The sequence below is a fragment of the Castor canadensis genome, chromosome 4 (genome assembly GCF_047511655.1).
Source record: "Castor canadensis chromosome 4, mCasCan1.hap1v2, whole genome shotgun sequence".
NCBI lineage: Eukaryota > Metazoa > Chordata > Mammalia > Rodentia > Castoridae > Castor > Castor canadensis.
In genome coordinates, this window is record NC_133389.1 from 96,150,177 (window position 1) to 96,174,084 (window position 23,908).

Consider the following 23,908-nt stretch of genomic DNA (forward strand, 5'->3'; position numbering starts at 1 on the left):
GTCCTATGACTTATATCTATTGTATTTAATTACTTTTTGGGCCAAAATTTTCCTTAATGAATCAAACAACTATGACTCATGCAGGGACAGTGTATAAATAAAGTGAAGGTACTTTTTATTCTCACTGAAACTACCTTCATTTGGGGGAGATAGGAGTTAACATAAACAACCCTCCATAAATCAAAGGCTATGTTATTTAAGTCAATCTTACATAATCCTACACACCCTTTATACCAAAAAGAAAAGTGAAAAATGTCCTTAATCTGACACTGCATTCGGTAGTTCAACATATTCACTGACATCTTATTTATATCAACTGCCAAGTGCAGGCAGTGCAAGGCACAAAACAGATCATGCTCCTGCTCTCATGGGGCATGCTACTCAATTACACAATAGGCTTAAAATGAAGGTAGATTGTGCATCATGTGTTTACAGTAGTGCTTGATTAAAAAAATAAAAAACAAGAGTAATTGTACCATTTGTTAAAGGAGGATTTGATTAGAGTCTTAAAAGTTGTAGTCATTCATCTCTTAACTCATGGAATATGTAATTGTTTGCAAGCGCACATTAATTACAAACATTATAATATTCCATCAGGACCTTAACAAGAATATCAATAATGGCTTTTGATGAGCAGAAGCTTTTTAGTTTTATGAAGCCCCATTTATCTATGCTATCTCTTAGTTGCTGTGCTGCTGGGGTTCCATTGAGAAAGTTCTTACCTATACCTACTAACTCCAGAGTAGTTCCTACTCTTTCCTGTACCAACTTCAGAGTCTGTGGTCTGATATTAAGATCCTTGATCCATTTTGAGTTAATCTTGGTATAGGGTGATATACATGGATCTAGTTTCAATTTTTTTTCAGACTGCTAACCAGTTTCCCCGGAAGGTTTTGTTGAAGAGGCTGCTATTTCTCCATCATATATTTTTAGCTCCTTTGTCACAGACAAGTTGGTTATAGTTATGTGGCTTCATATCTGGGTCCTCTATTCTGTTCCACTGGTCTTCATGTCTGTTTTTGTGCCAGTACCATGCTATTTTTATTGTTATTGCTTTGTAATATAGTTCGAAGTCAGGTATCATGATACCTCCAGCATTGTTCTTTTGACTGAGTATTGCCTTGGCTATTTGTGGCCTCTTGTGTTTCCATATAAATTTAACGGTAGATTTTTCAATCTCTTTAATGAATGTCATTGGAGTTTTGCTCATCATATTCTGCTCATCAAAAGAAATGGTCTCTAAACTGAAGAGAACACCCACAGAGTGGGAGAAGATATTTGCCGGCTACACATCAGACAAAGCACTGATAACCAGAATATATAGGGAACTTAAAAAACAAAATTCTCCCAAAACTAATGAACCAATAAAGAAATGAACAAGTGAACTAAACAGAACTTTCAAAAGAAGAAATTCAAATGGCCAAAAAACACATGAAAAAATGCTCACCATCTCTAGCCATAAAGGAAATGCAAATTAAAACCACATTAAAATTCCATCTCAACCCTGTTAGAATAGCCATCATTAGCAACACCACCAACAACAGGTGTTGGCAAGGATGCAGGGGAAAAAGGAACCATCTTACACTGTTGGTGGGAATGTAAACTAGTACAACCACTCTGGAAAAAAATTTGGAGGCTACTTAAGAAGCTAAACATTGATCTACCATTTGATCCAGCAATACCACTCCTGGGTATATACCCAAAAGACTGTGACACGGGTTACTACTCCAGAGGCACCTGCACACCCATGTTTATTGCAGCACTATTCACAATAACCAAGTTATGGAAACAGCCAAGATGCCCCACTACTGAAGAATGGATCAAGAAAATGTGGTATCTATACACAATGGAATTTTATGCAGACATGAAGAAGAAAGAAATGTTACCATTCGCTGGTAAATGGATGGAATTGGAGAACATCATTCTGAGTGAGGTTAGCCTGGCCCAGAAGACCAAAAATCTCCCTCATATGTGGGCATTAGATCAAGGGCAAACACAACAAGGGAATTGGACTTTGATCACACGATAAAAGTGAGAGCACACAAGGGAGGTATGAGGATAGGTAAGGCACCTAAAATAGCTAGCATTTGTTGCCTTCAATTCAGAGAAACTAAAGCAGACACCTTAAAAGTAGCTGAGGTCAATAGGAGAAGGGGACCAGGAACAAGAGAAAAGGTTAGATCAAAAAGAATTAACCTAGAAAGTAACACACATGCACAGGAAATTAATGTGAGTTAACTCCCTGTATAGCTATCCTTATCTCAACTAGCAAAAACCCTTGTTCCTTCCTATTATTGCTTATACTCTCTCTTCAACAAAATTAGAGATAAGGGCAAAATAGTTTCTGTTGGGTATCGAGGGTTGGGGGGGAGATGGAAGAGGTGGAGTGGGTGGTAAAGGAGGGGGTGGGGGCAGGGGGCAGACATGACCCAAGCATTGTATGCACATCTGAATAATAAAAAAATAAAAATTAAAAAAATAAAATAAAATAAATAATGGCTTTTGATCTTGGCATATAGAATATATGCTAAAGAGTTACTGAGCCTATCTTTTCTCCAGCATATGTTTTTTGGTTCCTTTGTCAAAAATCAAGTGGGTATAGCTTTGTGGGTTCATGTCTCGGTCTTCTGTTCTGTTCCACTGGTCTTCATATGTGTTTTTGTGCCATTACCATGCTGTTTATTGCTATGGATCTGTAGTATAATTTGAAGCTGGGTGTTGTGATATCGCCAGCAGTGCTCTTTTGCTCAGCATTGCCTTGGCTATTTGCAGATTTTGTGCTTCCAAATGAACTTTAGGGTGGACTTTTCAATCTCTGTGATGAATGTTATTGGAATTGTGATAGGAATTGCATTGAACATATCAATTGCTTTTGGTAATATAGCCATTTTCACTACGTTGACTCTATCAATCCATGAGCGTGGGAGATCTTTTCATCTTCTGTAGCCTTCTTTGATTTCTTTCTTTAATAGTTTATAATTTTCTTTCTAGAGATTTTTCATATCCTTTGTTAAGTTTATTCCCAGGTATTTTATTTTTTGAGGGTATTGTAAATGAAATTATTTTCCTTTATTCTTTCTCAATCTGTTCATGTATAAAAAGGCTTCTTATTTTTGAAGATTGATTTTGTATCCTGAAACTTTGCTGAAGCTGTTTATGGTGTCTACGAGTTTTATGGCGAAGTTTTTTTGATCTTTTCGGTGTAAGATAATGTCACCTGCAAATAAGTATAGTTTGAGTGCTTCCTTTCCAACTTCTATTCCTTTTATTTCTTCTTCCAATGGAGAAAAGACAGGCTTTTTAGCAAATGCTGCTGGGAAAACTGGATATCTGCATGCAAAAAACTGAAACTAGGTCCATGTCTACATTCCTGTACAAATATCGATGCAAAGTAGATCAAGGACCTTAATATAAGACTTGAAACTTTGAAGCTAGTGCAGGAAAGATCAGGGAATGCACTGAAATTAATAGGCATAGGAAATGACTTCCTCAATAGAACTCAAGTGGCTTAACAACTAAGAGAATGGATTAAGAAGTGGAATTCCATTAAAATAAAAAGCTTCTATGTAGCAAAAGAAATGGTCTCTAAATTGAAGAGGCTGCCCACAGAATGGGTTAAAATCTTCACCACCTATACATCTGACAAGGGTTTGATAACAAGTATATACAGGGAGCTAAAAAACTAAACTCCCCAAAATTTAATGACCCAATGAAGAAATGGGCAAAAGAATTGAACAGAGTCTTCTCAAAGGAAGAAGTCCAAATGGCTAAAAAACAAACACATGAAGAATAGTTCAACATTCCTGGCCATAAAGGAAATGCAAATCAAAACCATGTTAAGATTCCACCTCACTCCTATTAGAATGGTTACTATCAAGAACACAAACAATAACAAATGTTGGCAAATAGTGGGGATAAATGAACCCACATACACTGTTGGTGGGAATGTAAAATAATACAACCACTATGGAAAACCACTGGTTTATTGAAGAGCCTTCAAAAAACTAAAAATAGAACTGTCATAAGATTGAACAATTTGACTCTTAAGGATACACCTGAAGGAATGTAAGTCAAGTGACAACAAAGGCACCGTACAGCCATATTTACTGCAGCATTTTTCACAATAGCTAAGCTATGTAAACAGCCAATATGCCCCACTACTGATGAATGGATTAGGAAAGTGAAGTACCTAAATACAATGAAATTGTAGTCAGCCACAAAGAAGAATGAAATTTCATCATTTGCAGATAAATGGATAGATCTAGACTACATCATCATAAGTGAAGTTAGTCAGGTTCATAAGGCCAAAATCTGCATGTTTTCTCTCATATATGGAATATAGACCTAATAGAAATATATCAATGTTATGAAAAACAGGTCATGCTAAGGAAAATCACATATGGGGATGTTAAAGAAGAAAGTTAAGTGAATATGGTTGATATACTTGCTATACAAGAATGAATATAGAATTTTTATTTTTAATTTTTTAAATTTTATATTTTAAATTTATTCACAAGTGCATACATTGTTTGGGCCATTTCTCCCATCTGTCTTCCACCTCTTTCCCTCACTTGTCCCGCTCCCTCTCCTGGGCTTCCAGGCAGAACCTGTTCTGCCCTTAGCTCGAATTTTGTTGAAGAGAAGACTTAAGCAATAATAAGAAAGACAAAGCATTTTTGCTAGTTGAGATAAGGATAGCTTTAAAGAGAGATTCCTAGCATTGTTTCCATTTGTTCCTGATCCCCCTCCCATTTTGACCTCTGTAGCTTTAAGCTTTCTGTATTAGTTCCTCTGGAGTAGGGACATCAAACACTTTCATGTTTTGGGTTTCCTACCTATCCCCATATCTCCCTTATGTGCTCTCCCCTTGTCATGTGACCCAAGTTCAACAACAATGCTGTATTTGCACTAGATCTAAAGTCTGCATATGAGGGAGAATATATGATTTTTGGTCTTCTGAGTCTAGCTAACCTCGCTCAGAATGATGTTCTCAAGTACCATCCGTTTATTTGAGAATAATAAGATTTCATTCTTCTTCATGGCTGAGTAAAACTCCATTGTGTAAAAGTACCACATTTTTTTAATCCATTCGCCTGTAATGGGGCATCTTGGCGTTTCCATAACTTGGTTATTGTGAATAGTGCTGCAATAAACATGGATGTGCAGGTGCCTCTGGAGTAACCTGGGTTGCATTCCTTTGGGTATATCCCCAGTAGTGAGATTGCTGGATCATATGGCAGATCTATGTTTTGGTTTTTAAGAGGCCTCCAATTTTTTTTCCAGAGTGGTTGCACTAGCTTGCATTCCCACCAGCAGGGTACAAGGGTTTCTTTTTCCCCACATCCTCGCCAACACCTTTGTTGGTGATGTTTTTGATGATGGCTGTTCTAACAAGAGTGAGGTGGAATCTTAGTGTGGTTTTGATTTGCATTTCCTTTATGGCTAGAGATGGTGAGCATCTTTTCATGTATTTTTTGGCCATTTGAATTTCTTCTTCTGAGAAATTTCTGTTTAGTTCAGTTGCCCATTTCTTTATTGGTTCATTGATCATAGGAGAGTTTAGTTCTTTAAGTTTCCTGTATGTTCTGGTAATCAGTCCCTTATCTGATATATAGCTGGAAAATATTTTCTCCCACTCTGTGGGTGGTCTCTTCAGTTTAGAAACCATTTCTTTTGTTGTGCAGAAGCCTTTTAATTTTATGAAGTCCCATTTGTCCATGCCTTCTCTTAGTTGCTGAGCTGCTGGGGTTCTATTAAGGAAGTCCTTGCCTATATCTATTACTTCCAGTGTATTCCCTGCTCTTTCCTGTACTAACTTCAGTTTTGGATCTGATATTAAGGTCCTTGATCCATTTTGAGTTGATACTAGTAAAGGGTGATAAACATGGATCTAGTTTCAGTTTTTTGCAGACAGATAACCACTTTTTCCAGCAATATTTGTTGAAGAAGCTGTCTTTTATCTAGCATGTGTTTTTAGCACCTTTGTCAAAAATAAGGTGGGCATAACTGTGTGGATTCATAACTGTGTAGGTCCTCTATTCTGTTCCACTGGTCTTTATGCCTGTTTTTGTGCCAGTACCATGCTGTTTTTTTAAACTGGTTGAAACAAGCATAAGAAAGGGACAAAAGTAGAAAGAAGAAGAATAGAGGAGATGAATCAAATTAGGCTATGATACATATATAATAGAAGTGCCACAAAGAAACTTGCTGTGTAACTATTTTAAATAAGCAAAAACTTCATTTCTTTTTCCTCTCTTTTGCACAATCAGAGAACAAGAGGGCAGAACAAGTCCTGCCTGTGGGGGTTGATACCAATGGAGTTGGGAGATTGGGAAAAGGTATAGGAGGGTGAATATGGTATAAATACTGAATACACATTAATTTAAAGAGAAAAAGTTATACCTGTTGAAACTATTCCAGGAATGGTGCGGAAGGGGAGGAATAAAAGAGAATGGTGGAGCAGTTGAGTTCAAGTATTATCTATCTCTATATTGTAAGAACCTTTGAAATGACACAATGTACCCCTACCCAGCACAATAATAAAAATTTTTTAAGTTAATGACTTTACTCAATTGTTAAACAGTAGATAATGTAGTTCCAGAAATAAGGAGAATGAGTTCAATAAAGTCCTACAGAATTATGGTATTCTCATTATAATTTTTGAAAGTTTGCAGTGGTGATGCTGGTGGTGTGTTATTTGATTGTATGGTAGAATTCTAACCCTATAATTCAAAAGAGTTATATAAATGAAAAGAAAAAAGTTTACTTTTATTTACTTGTTTTTCTAAATGATATCATGTGTACCTTGTTAAAGAACAGAGCATAACCAAATGTACTCTATGACAGTGCACAGATTCATCCCTGGATAGAAAAAAGCAAAATTACCTCAAGTCCATAACACAAAGAACAAGATTTTACCCTGACAGAGAAAGAGACTTATTATAACTATTGATTTCAGTATGATACCTTGAAGTTAGAACAAACATTTATACTTACCAAGAAAACAGAGAAAAAATTGGGACCAAGAGGTCTAAGAGCTTACTGGCATAAATAAAGGAAAGTACTTGCAATGCAAAGATATCTCATAGGAGATAGATGAATAAGTACACATATAAAGTGTACCAATGCATGCAAATGCAGAAAAATGACCTAATGATTTTCAACTTTCATTATTGCTTTCAAGTGGTATGCAAATGGTGAAAATTAAATTCTCCATTATTTCTTTAAAATCTCTTATGACTGTTTTTGACTTCTTTGCATAGCAATAAGTGGATTTACTCTTGATTTTAAGAATTTTAACTGATACACAATGAGGAAAAAAATGAAACTAACAAAACATACTTAATGAAAATTTTTGATGTGGGTAAATATAAATACTAGTGTTAAAGATTTATAGTGGATCTTAAATAGGATACCTATTTAAAGATTTACTGTAGACTTCAGGACTAAAAACTTCAAGTACCTGTGAGACATCTGAATAATTTAGTTTGTGTCAGATCCATGCCTACAACTTTTGCCTATGGTTGAATAACAGCATACGATCTGCTCAATTACCTACTTTACTGGACTGAAAATGTTATACTGCAACCTGCCTCCCCCATTGCCAAGTCTTCTTCTGACTCTACTTTAACTATTTTTTCCATGGTGTTAAACACCTAATAACTAGCTTTGTAATTTACTTTTTAAATACTAGGTTTTGACTGTCTCCTCCCAGATTCCAACTGTCTACTAGATGTAAAAACTAGAAGACAGGGACCTATGACTGAGTTTTCCATTGACATTCAAATGCCAATAATTATACCTGGCATATACTAGGTGCTCAGTAATTATTAGTTAGCCATTAACGACTTCTCAGAGTTTATCTCTGTAAGTAGAACAGACATTCTCAAGGCAAATGTTCTGAGCAGAAAACACACATGGTCACATATTTGGGGTAGACAGTCTCATAGACCCTGCTTTCCAGACATGTCCCTATGTATGCCTGACAGGTCCTGTTACTTATTTAAAATGAGTCAATGGTACTTGCCAATGTTGAAGACCCTGTAGGGACTTGCCCCTTCTCACCACTCCTTGTTTACTATGCTCTTTGGCCCTCCTCTAATTCCTTCTCCTACTTTAGGTCCCTTTAACCTATTATTTACTTTGCACTGGAATATCACTCCCAACCCTACTTCTTGTCATGTTTTAATGAATAACCTTATTAACAACAAAGTCTTCAAAAAGCCTTTCCTATCTGCTGTAAGTAACATCTTTGCAGCATGCCACTATTCTCTATTGGTGCCATTTATATACATGTGCTAATCTGTACATGCATGTATGCACACATTTTTGTTGCTTTCAAAATACACATTTATATGCAAGCTATGTGAACATGGGGATCTGTATTTCCTATGAATAATAATGTGTGTCATATAGTGAGCATTCAGTATTTTTGAGAGGGATGGAACTGGGGTTTGAACTTGACTTCATGCTTGCATAGTGAACTCTACCACTTGAGTTAAACCTCCAATCCATTTTTCTCTGATTATTTTGTAGATGGGTGTCTTATAAAGTATTTGTTTGGGCTAACCACAAGCTATGATCCTCCTGATTTCAGTCTCCTAAGTAGCAAGCATTATAGGTGTGAGCCATTAGCACCTGGCTAGTATTTTTTGAATAAAAGGAGGATTGATGAATCAAGGAAATCCAATGTTTAATTGGTTTTAATTTATTGGCTATACCCCTCTTGGATACATTTCCAATCTCTGCATTTAACCTCAAAAAACATTCTAAAATCTATAATGTTAACTGCCTCTTCTAATGTATGTCATTCTCTTTATATATTCCTGTTACTTTTATAGTCATCCTGGAGGTTTAGCTCAAAAAAAAAGATGAGTCATTGTTTTTCATTCTGAAATATAAAATTCCTAAGAAATGGTGCCAGTTTCAGGTTCATCATCAGTTATATACAGTGTTGAGCAGAGTAGTAACCAGTAGATGTTTAATGCATGCATTTTTCAGGAGATGCACAGCAGGAGGTGCTGTGGTAACTTCTACAATCTCTTTTCTAAGGTAGGGTAAACATACCCCAATTGCTGCTTTAGCAGCTTATGGCTAACACTTGACCTCCTTCTCCAGACAATTGTGCTCAACTAATTGGTGCAGACTTGCTTGGGAAGCTATGGCCCAAAGGTCAACCGATGACTGATGAGGCATATAAAAAGCTGACACCATTGCCTGGCATAGAATTTATGCTCCAAAGCACATCCCTGGAGCCTCAAGGTAAGATTAGTCTTTACTTGTGACACAGTTTCCCTGAGATCTTTCCCCTTCTCTCTCCATCTTTTGCAGAATTCTCCTGAATAGAAGTACCTTCATAAATGACTTTTTCAAGAATCCTCATATTCTCAGGTTCGTTGCTGAGTCATTCTTTGAAATAAAAACATGTTACATATACTATGATTATGTAAAAGGTTAACATCAGAGACTTTTATTTTACTAATTTTGCATCTATTACATAAATCTAAAATAAAAGTTAAAAAAGAAAAGTGCTTTATGAATGAAAATTTTGTTTGAAGCAGATCATTCTGCTTACCTCTTTCACACCCTACAGAGGCTTTTCTTCAAGATAGTCCTTATTAGTGCAGTCCAGGGCACTAGTCACCTTACTACTTCTTATTTACCTCTTTCTTGAATGACCAAATGATTCTAGATATTTTAATCATTCTATTCTTGACACATCTAAGCTCATTCCTAACTCTGAATTTACAATTTCTCTACATAGAAAGCTTTTGCTTACATATTCACATGGCTAGTTACCTCCTTTTATTTTTGTCACTCCTTAAGTATCAGTTTTCTACAGATGATTTCTCTGAAAATCATAATGAAAATGTTATCCCTAATAATTGTCCATCCTTTACTATGAGTTTTTTCCATATAGCACTTATACAGGTGTGACATTATCCAGAAGATAGACATAATAATCTATCTTCTACAGGAAGATACATTTCATGAGGGTTGGAACTTGCTTCATAAGAGTAGCAACTGGTTTCTTCAAGTGTTCAGAACCATTTCTGCCATGTAGTGTTTCATTAGTATTTGTTAAATACCTGAGCAAAGACATACTCATGCAAACAAACTAAATTACAAACACTTCTTCTTGTTTGTAAAGAATAAAAACAATATAGTTGAATAACAAGGCATAGGCACAATAATAGTTAACGAGACTATGAATTCTAAATATAAATAAATTTTAAACTACAAAAGGTATTACAAAGTATAATTGTTAAATAATCTAGACTGTGTATGTAGACAATATTTTCATTCTTTTAATGGAGGTGTACTGAGTAGGGTGGGTGGTATAGAATCCCTGCACCCCTTCAGTCTATGAATATTTTATTGTTGAAGAAATGCTAAAGTTAGGCTTTACACAACAGGGAGAATTTGTCATAGAAGTACTGGCTGGGCATTCTAAGATGGGTGTGGGGGAATTAACATGGGAGAAAGCACATGTAGGCAGCAAAGTCAAGCCCCTAGCAGTCCTAAGAGTGCAGAAAGTCTGGAATAATAGCTGAGCTGGCATGTCTAGGAGGAAGAATGAAGTCATACCGAAAAGAGCTCTGGATAAAAAAGTGAAGGATCATGAAACCTGTCTTTCATAGAAATTATTTATGCTTTGCCACCTCTTTGTCCATTTCTTCTTTCATTTCTCCAGGAATATTACCATTTCAATAACATCATCATATATCTATGAAAATACCCTAATGTATTACTATATCTACCATATTTTATATATATGAAATCCTACTAATAGTCTTACAACTTAGGCAGTTTTCAAATAACACCCCCATAACATACTGGCAGTTTGATAATAACCTGACTTTCAAGTTGAGAAAACAGTACATGAAATGTTAATGACATCCATAAAATGATACTATAAATTATTTTATCCACTTATAAAAAGTGATTATGGTGTCAACAAAACCAGAAAGAATTTTTAACACTAATATGGTTGGCACAGTGCTTCACATTTTAGCATGTGTCAGAAGCAAGTCATACCTGTGGGTCTCTGCAAGTTCTTTTGTACTAAAATCCTTCTCAGAGTACCATCCATGGCTGCTTCCTCTATGTGGGAGTGGTCTCCAATGACAGTCCAGTACATCATCCTGAAGAGAGTAGGTCATGGAGGTTAGCCTAGCAATGGTGCTGTTATAATCTGTCTCTGCTCGCTTAAGCACTGTCACTTCAGACACCCCCCCCATATCCATTAATAAACAGATTCCTGGACTCAACTTGAAACTAACAGAATGGAAATGTCGATGGGGGCCCTTGGAAATCAATATTTTAAATAAAGTGTTTCTTAAACACACTAAAATTTGAGAATTATTGCTTAACAGTTAATTATTTGATACACAAAACTCAATTTTGAAATCTCTATTAAAATCTCAGAAAATAATCATTTCAATCATTTGAAACTCTCTTGTGATAGAATATTCATTTTATTATGGATTTTGCACTAATATATTTTTTAAACAGAGAAGTAACTATTTTCTGAAATAGAAATCATTTTCTCGTTTAGAAGACAACACACTATATAATTCTAGTAATTGATGCTGCTCTTTTTACTTATTATCTAATGATTTTTGGATGATTAGGGGCATTATTTAACATTTTCCTGTTACATTTTTGGTCATTGCTTTTAGGTTTACTTCTTTAAGTAATAGAAAGGAAATATTTACACAGAATTGTTGAAAATTATTTATGCATATGCCTTCATCACTCCTTAACACCAATAGCTAAAAACACTAATATTCTACGTTTTACATGTGTAATATTTAGATTTAATTGTTTGCTGTAGATTAACAGTAGTAGTTATGTTTTATCACATCAATGTCACTACTTTTCAATTCATTTTGATAAATACAAAGAGAGACATAATTAGACACTTACATGTATACTGAATGTATAACAAACTAGCTATCTTTCAGGAAACAAATATTTTGTGCTAACATTTATTCAGAAAAGACATGCTTATGTACAGAAAGAGAAGTCAGGGATTTATCAGACTTGTGAATCTATTACATGTTGAACACTAGAAACAAAACAACAGAGCACAGACTCTAAAAACAAATATTCATATTAATAAATATAAATAAATACAAAGACATTGACCTACCCTCTTTTAGGATGCACGGCAATAGCATAGGGTTCTCCAGCCATGTTTGTTAAAAGTCTGGTACAGTTGGGGCCATTCAGCTGTCCTACATTGATAGAGTACCTCAAACTGGTCCAGTGAGTGGTATAGTAACTGAACCAGTGCATTCTAGAATGATCAGTCCAGTAAATATTTCCAGCAACCCAGTCAACAGCAATGTCCCGGGGTCTTTTAAATTCAGGACACTAAAAGAAAAACAGAAGAAAATACCACAGTAACTGTAAGAATCTGCAGTGTAGAGTCACTGAAGTTGTAATGATAATTGCACCTCTTAACTTCTACCTTGCTAGACTATTTCCAGAATAGCATGAGGTTCACCTGTCACCTTTCTGTTTCAGTAATCACTGAGTAATTCACTGAGAGTGATCACAATTCTCATATCTAACACCATAGGTTATTTTAAATGCCTCTACATGAGCAGACTCATACTCTTCTATTCCTGACTTCTGCTGAACATCATGTCTATGAAATTCATATTGTTGAACATGCCAGTTACTAATACTTGTTACTTGTTAGAATTTCATTTTATGAATATATGACAATTTGTTTACCATTCTCTCTAGTGACTATGCCTACTTGCCTTGTTTACAATCTTAGGCCATTACAAATAATATAATGAATATTCTTGTATATATCTTTTGGTAGACACAGCACTCATTTCTGTTTTATATTAGCCAAGGAATTGAATCATTGAGTCATAAATTATATATATTCATAGCTTAATTAGATAGTGCCCAAAAATCTTTTTAAAAGACTTTAGATGTATACACCTTTTTCAGCAATGTAATGAAACACAATTTCTCTGCATCATCATCAAACAAAGTTTGTTTTAAAAAGTAAAAAAATAGTAAAGGCAGACACATACAGAGAGCTGCTGCATTTTAACATCTTGAAAGAAAGTTGCAATATCTGATAGCTTGGAGTTTTTTACTTAATATTGTGTTTTATAGAATCTCTGTCAGACAAAGGTAAAAGATGCCATTAGGAACACAAAGCAAGGAAAATAATGCATATTCTGTGGGCTTCAATTAACTTGATCACTTTCAGCAGGAACTAGTGTAGTAATTAACTTGACATGGTCAGGTTTATTGTGCATAACCAAAAGTGAGAAGTGATTCCCAGGTGTATTATATCAAGATAGAAATGATTATTTCAAGGTGATTACAACTAGACATATAGTCAATGTGTAAGAGCACCATTAGGACCTGGCAATTGGTCCTGGAGATATGGTGCTTTATCAGATTATACTTTCGTACATGGCTTAGGGATGAACAGAATTTGTAAAGCAGTAGACTTGGATTAAAACAAAAGAAACTGAACATCTCAAAAATGATATGGGATGTCAAAAAATAGGAATTGCCACCAGTTTCTGCTATATAATTTCCAGGAAGTCAAAGAAGGGAAGTATGGTTTAAACCAAACACAGAACACATAGACAATTTCTATTTCTATGTTTTTTAATTTTAATGTTTTTATTTTATTTTCATTCTTTGACCTATTTGGCATCAGAAGTAAAACTAAAAATTTTATGGTATCTGGTTTCTTAATTCTACAAATAATTATTGTCCATATACCCAATAGTTATCTCAAAGTTTTCTGAATTAAATGTAAGACTCTGCAACAGTGTTCTAAAAATGTCATATAAATGATAATCATAGGTGATTAAAACATAAGGTTTTGTCACAGCCAAACCAAAACCCACTTTCAGATACTTCAACACCATATAAATTAACTGTATTCTTTCAGTTGTCAGCATTTAAATGTGAAATATTACCGAATGTCACATGCATGTTAGCATGAATCATTTTTGTAAGCATGAAAGATTATGGGTAAAACTGCCACCATAAGCTCAGAGTTCAGACTGTTTTATAGCATATTAATCATTTTGTAACAGCAGTAGAACAAACCTTTAGGATGCTTGAGCATAGGAAAATAGCTTTTCTCGTTTTATCAGATATAAATATATGTACTTGATTTTCTATACTAAAGCCTTGCCAAAATGTGACATGTTCCTGCAAAGTACTCCTTTTTGAGCTGGGATTTTTATTTTATTTCATTTATACTGATAAATGGGCTGATATCTTTCCATTCTATATGTCTAAAACTGGACCACTGGCAACTAAGAATTCTCATTCCTCATGCTTTTAGAAGTATTCAGAAGTTTGATTTAGTGATACTTTGAGCTTTTGAAGACTGTACTAATGGAAATTTATATAATGGTAAATCAAATTTCAGTCTCATTTCTAGTATAAAGAACATGAATTAGAGAAAGACAAAAAAATCTTACTTTTATCCTAAGCACAGGCAATACTAATGACTTATAGAGGTATTTAAAACTAGATACTTTATTCTTTGGTTTGTGGATCAAGGAACTCCTACCATTATTCCAGTAGAAACAAAAGTGGTAAGACTATGATATTAAGAATAGTCAACTACAGTCAATTCATCCTCACATGAGGTCATTATTGACAAGATGACTCTCAGGGAATAATAGCAGCAAGACACAGATGTTACCAAGTGTTCATCCTCAGTCATTAATAATCCACTGTGTGATCACTAATCCTCAACTGTGAAGAGAGCACTAGAGACAGAAATGGATAAAAAGAAGAAACAGAGGGGGATTCCAAGATGGTGGCTAGAGGGAGGAAGCAGAAAGCGAGCTTCCTATAGTGAAATCTTGGAGAGACGCTGGCATAATCACTGAGAAGAGGCATAACTTTGACCCCTCCACACCTCCAGCCGGTGCAGAGAATCTCCACTTCACATTAAACGGAGAAACCAGGAGGGCCCCTGGGCCGCCAGTTGCCGGCGCCCAGAAGGCTTGGGAAGACACGGACCAGGTGAGCTTTGCAGTACCGCGGTACTCCCACAGACAAGCCTGGCCGGGCAGCATAGCCCCCTGGACAGACAGACCCTCACTGGGGAAAAAAGAGAAACTGAGTAATAAGCAATAAAAGCAATAAATACACGCAGGAAAGAGGGTGGGGCGCCCGGAGTGCTGAAGATTGGGGGAAGGGAATCCTTCCTGGGACTGTAAATAAACAAGCAGGGCAGGCAGGAGAGGCTCTGGCGGGAGCAGGGGCATGCCCAGCAACCAGAAGCAGGAAAGCTGGTGAGAGTGGCGGAGGGAGGAAAACTCCACAGGAGAGGAGGTAAGACCCAATTCCCACGTGAACTGTAAACAAACATGGCTGCTGGCAGGAGCAGCAGCACCGCCCAGTAATCAGGAGCAGGAAAGCTTGTGAAAGTGGCGGTGGGAGGAAAACTCCACAGGACAGGGGGAAGACCCACCTCCCACATGAACTGTAAATAAACACACAGGCCTGAGAACATGGGTGCAGTGTCACCTTTCCCAGTGCTTGGAAAGGGGAAAGCTTGTAGCAGAGGCTCACAGGAAAACTCTGAGTAAACAACATGTGCAGGGCCAGGTGAGTGCTAAGCTCACCCCAGAGATCTGCATAAATAACGCCTCCAGCAACAGCAGGCTGACAGCAGCAGGCAGGCAAGCCACAGCTGCAGGTACCATTCTCAGAACTATCTCCAGACTCTTTTTTTTTTCTTTGTCTCCCTACCTTTGATGAGAGAACAACTGAATTATACCTGTAAGCTGAAAAACTTACTGAAACTATTGCATTTGAACTTGGGACACTTGGTGGGGTTTTTTTTTGAGTATGTGTGTGTAATTTTGTTCTACTTTATGCATCCCCTTTGATGAGACAACTACAGAACAACATCTGAGACACCATCTCCAGGATTGGAGACTGAGACGGACACCCAAATTATTAAGACTAAAACTTCATTGCATTTGAACTTGAAGGTTTTTTGTTTTTTGGTTTTTTTTTAAATTTTCTATTTTTTCATTTTATTTTAATACATTTTTTTATATATAGACTTTTCTTTCATTTACTTATTTTTTATTTTTATTCTTATCTTTATTTTGTTTATTTTTGATTTTCAATCCTCTGTCTCTCTAATGTCTGTTCAGCTTACTGTTGATTAGTACACTAAAGCTCCCTATTTATACCTTTGAAACCTTCTTGTCTGTTACCTTGTTCTCTTATCTCCTTCTAGTCTGTGTATTTGTTTTTCCCATTTCTTTAACTTCTTGCTTTCCATCTCAGCTCACCCTTCCATTCTAAATATTACCATTGTTATTATTATAAGCTAGAAAATACTTAATTGCACACAGTACAGGGACAGTAACAACACCAAACACAATGACAGGAAGACAGAAAAAACAGGGAAACCAGTTTCCCCACAGCAAAAAATTATACGAACCAAAGGGAATGAAGAAAACAGGTACTCAGATCCAGACTCCAAAAAAATGAAGAAAAACTATGCCAAAGGACCCAATGAAGCCCACAAGAATAATTTAAAAGAAGACATACTACAGGTACTCAATGAGAATTTTATAGAGATGATACTGGATAGGGTCAACCAAAATGTATAGGAGACACTCAAGAAATTCCAAGACAACAAGAATAGAGAATTTGAAAAAGCAAAAGAAGAAATAAAGGAAACCATAGAAGCACTGTATAAACACCAAAGTGAAAGAGAGAACATGATGAATAAACAGATAAATGAACTCAGGACAAAAATAGACAACATTAAAGAGGAAACCAGCCAGGATATGGAAAACCTCAGAAAAAAGAACAAATTAGAACTGCAACACAAAATGGAAGACCAATCCAGCAGAATAGAACAAACAGAAGACAGAATCTCAGAACTTGAAGATGAAATGGTAATTAAAGGAAAAACTGAAGAACTATTAATTAAACAACTCAAGACCTGTGAAAAGAAAATGCAAGAACTCACCGACTCCATCAAAAGACCAAACTTGAGAATCATGGGCATCCAAGAAGAAGAGGGGCAAGCGAAGGGAATGCATAATATATTTAACAAAATAATAATGGAAAATATCCCAAATCTAGAGAAAAATATTCCCCTACAGATGCAAGAGGCCTCCAGGACAACAAACAGACCACATCAAAATAGAACTACCCCACGACATATCATCATTAAAACAACAAGTTCAGAAACTAAGGAAAGAATATTGAAGGCTGTAAGAGAGAAAAAACAAGTAACATACAAAGGTAAAACCATCAAAATCAGAGCAGACTTCTCAACAGAAACATTAAAAGCAAGAAGAGCGTGGGGTGAGATCTTCCGGGCACTGAATGAAAAGAACTTCAACCCTAGGATACTCTACCTAGCAAAACTATCATTCAAAATAGATGGAGCAATAAAAGTCTTCCAGGATAAGCAGAAACTAAAACAATATGTGACCACAAAGCCACCACTACAAAGGATTCTTCAAGGGATTCTACACACAGAAAGTGAAACCCAACTTAACTATGAAAAAGACAGGCAGCACCAAACCACAGGAAAAGAAAAAGCAAGACAGTAGAGTGTAACCTCAACTTAGGTAGACACAATCAAATCTTCAAACAACTAAGACAACTAAATGACAGGAATCACCACATACCTATCAGTACTAACGCTTAATGTTAACGACTTAATTCACCCATCAAAAGGCACCACTTGATGAAATGGATTGAAAAGGAAGATCCAACAATTTGTTGCTTACAGGAGACCCATCTCACCGACAGAAATAAGCACAGGCTAAGGATGAAAGGCTGGAAGAAGATTTACCAAGCCAATGACCCCCGAAAACAGGCAGCAGTAGCAATACTTATCTCTGAGAAAGTAGACTTCAAACCTACATTGATCAAACGAGATAAAGAAGGACATTCCATACAAATAAAAGGGGAAATAGACCAAAAGGAAATCATAATTTTCAATCTGTATGCACCCAATGTCAACGCACCCAATTTCATCAAACAAACCCTGAAAGACCTAAAAGCATATATAAATGCCAACACCGTGGTTGTGGGAGACTTTAAAACCCCATTATCACCAATAGATAGGTCATCCAAACAAAAAATCAATAAAGAAATCCAAGATCTAAAATATGCAATAGATCAAATGGAACTAGTTTATGTCTACAGAACATTTCATCCAACTTCTACACAGTATACATTCTTTTCAACAGCCCATGGAACCTTCTCCAAAATAGATCATATCCTAGGGCACAAAGCAAGCCTCAGCAAATATAAGAAAACAGAAAGTATACCGTGCATACTATTTGATCACAATGCAGTAAAAGTAGAACTCAACAACAAAAGTAAAGACAAAAAACATGCAAACAGCTGGAAACTAAATAACTCATTACTTAATGAAGAATGGATCATCGATGAAATAAAAGAGGAAATTAAAAAGTTCCTGGAAGTCAATGAAAATGAAAACACAACCTACTGGAACCTATGGGACACAGCTAATGCAGTCCTGAGAGGAAAGTTTATAGCCATGAGTGCATATATTAATAAGACTGAAAGATCCCAAATCAATGACCTAATGATACATCTCAAACTCCTAGAAAAACAAGAACAAGCAAATCCCAAAACAAATAGAAGGAGAGAAATAATAAAAATAAGAGCAAAAATCAAGGAAAAAGAAACCAAATAAATCATACAAAGAATTAGTGAAACAAAAGGTTGGTTCTTTGAAAAAATAAACAAGATCGATAGACCCCTGGCAAACCTGACTAAAATGAGGAGAGAAAAAAACCCAAATTAGTAAAATCAGGAATGCAAAAGGGGAGATAACAACAAACACCATGGAAGTCCAGTAAATCATCAGAGACTACTTTGAGAGCCTATATTCAAATAAATTTGAAAATCTTAAAGAAATGGACAGATTTCTAGATACATATGACCATCCAAAACTGAACCAAGAGGAAATTAATCACCTGAATAGATCTATAACACAAAATGAAATTGAAGCAGCAATCAAGAGAAAAGTCCAGGACCTGACGGATTCTCTGCTGAATTCTATCAGACATTTAAAGAAGAACTGATGCCAACCCTCCTTAAACTGTTCCACGAAGTAGAAAGGTAAGGAAAACTGCCAAACACATTTTAAAAAGCCAGTATTACACTTATCCCAAAACCAGGCAAAGACACCTCCAAAAAGGAGAACTATAGGCCAATCTCCTTAATGAACATTGACGCAAAAATCCTCAACAAAATAATGGCAAACCGAATTCAACAACACATCAAAAACATTATTCACCATGACCAAGTAGGCTTTATCCCAGGGATGCAGGGGTGGTTCAACATATGAAAATCAATAAACATAATAAAACACATTAACAGAAGCAAAGACAAAAACTACTTGATCATCTCAATAGATTCAGAAAAAGCCTTTGATAAGATCCAACACCATTTCATGATAAAAGCTCTAAGAAAGCTATGAATACAAGGAAAGTGCCTCAACATTATAAAAGCTATATACGACAAACCTACAGCCAGCATTATACTTAACAGAGAAAAACTGAAACCATTCCCTCTAAAATCAGGAACCAGACAAGGAGGCCCACTATCTCCACTCCTATTCAACATAGTACTGGAATTCCTAGCCAGAACAATTAGGCAAGAAGAAGGAATAAAAGGAATACAAATAGGTAAAGAAACTGTCAAAATATCCCTATTTGCAGACGACATGATCCTATACCTTAAAGACCCAAAAACCTCTACTCAGAAGCTTCTAGACATCATCAATAGCTATAGCAAGGTAGCAGGATAGAAAATCAACATAGAAAAATCATTAGCATTTCTATACACTAACAATGAGCAAACTGAAAAAGAATGTATGAAAACAATTCCACTTACAATAGCCTCAAAAAAAATCAAATACCTAGGTGTAAACCTAACAAAAGATGTGAAAGACCTCTACAAGGAAAACTATACACTTCTGAAGAAAGAGATTGAGGAAGACTATAGAAAGTGGAGAGATCTCCCATGCTCATGGATTGGTAGAATCAACATAGTAAAAATGTCAATAATCCCAAAAGTAATCTGCATGTTTAATGCAATTCACATCAAAATTCCAATGACATTCATTAAAGAGATCGAAAAATCTACTGTGAAATTTATATGGAAACACAGGAAGCCACGAATAGCCAAGGCAATACTCAGTCAAAAGAACAATGCAGGAGGTATCACAATACCTGACTTCAAACAATATTACAAAGCAAGAACAATAAAAACAACATGGTACTGGCACAAAAACAGACATGAAGACCAGTGGAACAGAACAGAGGACCCAGATATGAAGCCACACAACTATAACCAACTTGTCTTTGACAAAGGAGCTAAAAATATGCAGTGGAGAAATAGCAGCCTCTTCAACAAAAACTGCTGGGAAGACTGGTTAGCAGTCTGCAAAAAACTGAAACTAGATCCAGGTATATCACCCTATACCAAGATTAACTCAAAATGGATCAAGGATCTTAATATCAGACCACAAACTCTAAAGTTGATACGGAAAGAGTAGGAAATACTCTGGAGTTAGTAGGTATAGGTAAGAACTTTCTCAATGAAACCCCAGCAGCACAGCAACTAAGAGACAGCATAGATAAATGGGACCTCATAAAACTAAAAAGCTTCTGTTCATCAAAAGAAATGGTCTCTGAACTGACGAGAACACCCACAGAGTGGGAGAAAATATTTGCCAGCTACACATCAGACAAAGGACTGATAACCAGAATATATAGGGAACTTAAAAAACTAAATTCTCCCAAAACTAATGAACCAATAAAGAAATGGGCACATGAACTAAACAGAACTTTCTCAAAAGAAGAAATTCAAATGGCCAAAAAACACATGAAAAAATGCTCACCATCTCTAGCAATAAAGGAAATGCAAATTAAAACCACACTAAGATTCCACCTCACCCCTGTTAGAATAGCCATAATTAGCAACACCACCAACAACATGTGTTGGCGAGGATATGGGGAAAAAGGAACCCTCTTACACTGTTGGTGGGAATGCAAACTAGTACAACCACTCTGGAAAAAAACTTGGAGGCTACTTAAAAACTAGACATTGATCTACCATTTGATCCAGCAATACCACTCTTGGGGATATACCCAAAAGACTGTGACACAGGTTATTCCAGAGGCACCTGCACACCCATGTTTATTGTGGCACTATTCACAATAGTCAATTTATGGAACCAACCAAGATGCCCCACCCACTGACGAATGGATTAAGAAAATGTGGTATCTATACACAATGGAATTTTATGCAGCCATGAAGAAGGACGAAATGTTATCATTAACTGGTAAATGGATGGAATTGGAGAACATCATTCTGAGTGAGGTTAGCCTGGCCCAAAAGACCAAAAATCGTATGTTCTCATTAGATCAAGGGCAAACACAACAAGGGGATTGGACTTTGAGCACATGATAAAAGCTTTAACACACAAGGGAGGGGTGAGGATAGGTAAGACACCTAAAAAATCAGTTAGCATTTGTTGCCCTTAACACAGAGAAACTAAAGCAGATACCTTAAAAGCAACTGAGGCCAATAGGAAAGGGGGACCAGGAACTAGAGAAAAGGTTAGATCAAAAAAGAATTAACCTAGAAGGTGACACACATGCACAGGAAATTAAGTGAGTCAACTCCCTGTATAGCTATCCTTATTTCAACCAGCAAAAACCCTTGTTCCTTCCTATTATGGCTTATACTCTCTCTACAACAAAATTAGAAATAAGGGCAAAATAGTTTCTGCTGGGTATTGAGGGGGTAGGGGGGAGAGGGAGGGGGTGGAGTGGGTGGTAAGGGAGGGGTTGGGGGCAAGGTGGAGAAATGACCCAAGCCTTGTATGCACATATGAATAATAAAAAAAAGAAGAAGAAAGAGAAAAAAAAGACAGAGGAGAGAGATGAAGAAGAATGAGACGACCATCACAACAAGGTGATGACAGTAGTTAAGATGCTAACCTCAAGGAACCTGTGGCCAAACTAGGAAATCTCCCTTTTCCATGAGTCACTTTTGAATTTAATAATTCCCCATTATTACTTATTACTTGACCTGTATTAGTGATTGAAAAGTGATGCATATGAGCAAACATTGAGTAAAAGGCAAAGGTTATGAATAATTATAAAGAAGTATTAAATCAATCAGTAAAACAAAACTGGGAAAATTGAATAAGTAAATTGAGATTCAAAGACCAGAAACGAAGAATGATCCATAAATACAGAACAGGAAAGAATAGGAAAGGTTAAACCCTTGATGCTAAAGAGGCTGAAAACAAAACCAAAAACACACTATACTGAAAGAAAATGAAAATACAAAATGTTTCCTCTATGCCTTAGATTAGCTCAACAGGCAGAAAGGTCAATGAACGAGACCCACAGTTAAAATATGCTGTATTTAAAAGACATAAGAAGCATGTGGTTATTGTGTTGACAAAGACTGTTCATATTCTTGTACACACTAGATGACATATTTGGACTTACTCAGACAAATTGTCTCTTTCCTAATGAGCTCTCTAAATATACAGGCAACATTTTGGCGCATGAGGTATTCTTCTTTGTGGAGACAAATTATTCAAATTAATAAAACCCTTAAATCTTACAGAAAAATTGATAACTTGATTGTGACATAATTAGATGTTATTACTTAAAGTTACAAATCTTATGCCATTGTGAATTATCTGTCATAATTCTGGCTTCAGTAAATGAAAGATATAAGTCATTGGAGGCATTTGTTTTCAAACAGGAAAGAGGAAAGAGCTATGAAGAAGGAGTTCAACACTTAAACCATGGAAATAGTTTTCTTTTTAACAAAATTTTTGTAGTCTGCAATATGTTTTAAGATAATTTAATCAAGACAATATAGGTTGGAGTAATGTTACCAGTTTTACTTGCTTGTAATTTTTTTCATGGTAATGCATATCTAAGAATAGAAAAAGTAGCTCATTTTGCTAAAGTTAGGTTTCTTCTATTATTCTGTGGAAACAAAAATGTAGACACTCACAAAGAAACTATATGTGTATATATATATGTGTGTGTGTGTTGTATCATAACAAATTGAGAGGCTATTTGCATTTTGATCCATATCAGGTTAAAGTCTTATAAACCAGGACATGGAATGGAAGTATAATCCTGGGTATACAAATTTTAAATATTAATAAAGTTTATGAACTTTTTAATGTAAAGATGCCCATTTTATATTTTTATCAAAAAACTCATAACAATGGAAAAATCAAAAGAACTAAGAAAAATTCATAGTTAGAATGGACAAGGAATCAAAAATCACCACCAGAATGAATTCTCTGTCTTCCTCTTTTGATTTATTCTGAAGAATGTATTATTTTTATCTAAGCAATTTTTAGGTTGCAGTGTTCTACTTTAAGACTATATCAAGCTGGAAAAAATTCCTGCTAATAAAAATAAATAAGGAAAAATAAATTATAAGTAATTCTTAGATAACTTTGGAAAATGACACAAATTTATCTTTGAGTGATAAAGTATGCAATCTTGTTAGTCATTTTTTAGGTTGCTCAGTCTTCTTTTAATTCATCCCAGCCCTATACAAAACCAAGAGTGCTCCTCTACATTTGCATTCACACTATGAAATAAGCAGAGAGTATAATGGAAGACTAAAAAGCACAGTAAATTTTTAGACCTTGTTCTAGGTTATCTGTAAATTATATTGGACATATAATAAAGACTTTGGGTTAGATAATCTGTAAAAGTAGTTAGCTTCTAAACAGTAACTTATTTGACAGATTAAAATATTATTCATTCTAACTAAGTCTACATTTTATACAGTTTAAGGGTGTATCTCATGCTAACTGAATTTTTCA

General features: G+C 35.6%; 1 protein-coding gene across 6 annotated transcripts in view; it reads right to left on the reverse strand.

Moving 5' to 3' along the window:
- Positions 1-23,908, reverse strand: part of Lrp1b (LDL receptor related protein 1B) — a 1,877,349-nt gene that overhangs the window by 89,805 nt on the left and 1,763,636 nt on the right. For 5 of the 6 annotated variants that reach the window (XM_074070662.1, XM_074070660.1, XM_074070663.1 and 2 more), the window contains 2 exons: positions 12,155-12,378; positions 11,038-11,144 (listed from right to left, as the gene is read on the reverse strand). In XM_074070662.1, coding sequence (XP_073926763.1) covers positions 11,038-11,144; positions 12,155-12,378 — 331 coding nt within the window. Of the gene's footprint in view, positions 1-11,037; positions 11,145-12,154; positions 12,379-23,908 lie in introns of those variants that run through there. The other variant, XR_012447185.1, reaches the window with a different exon arrangement.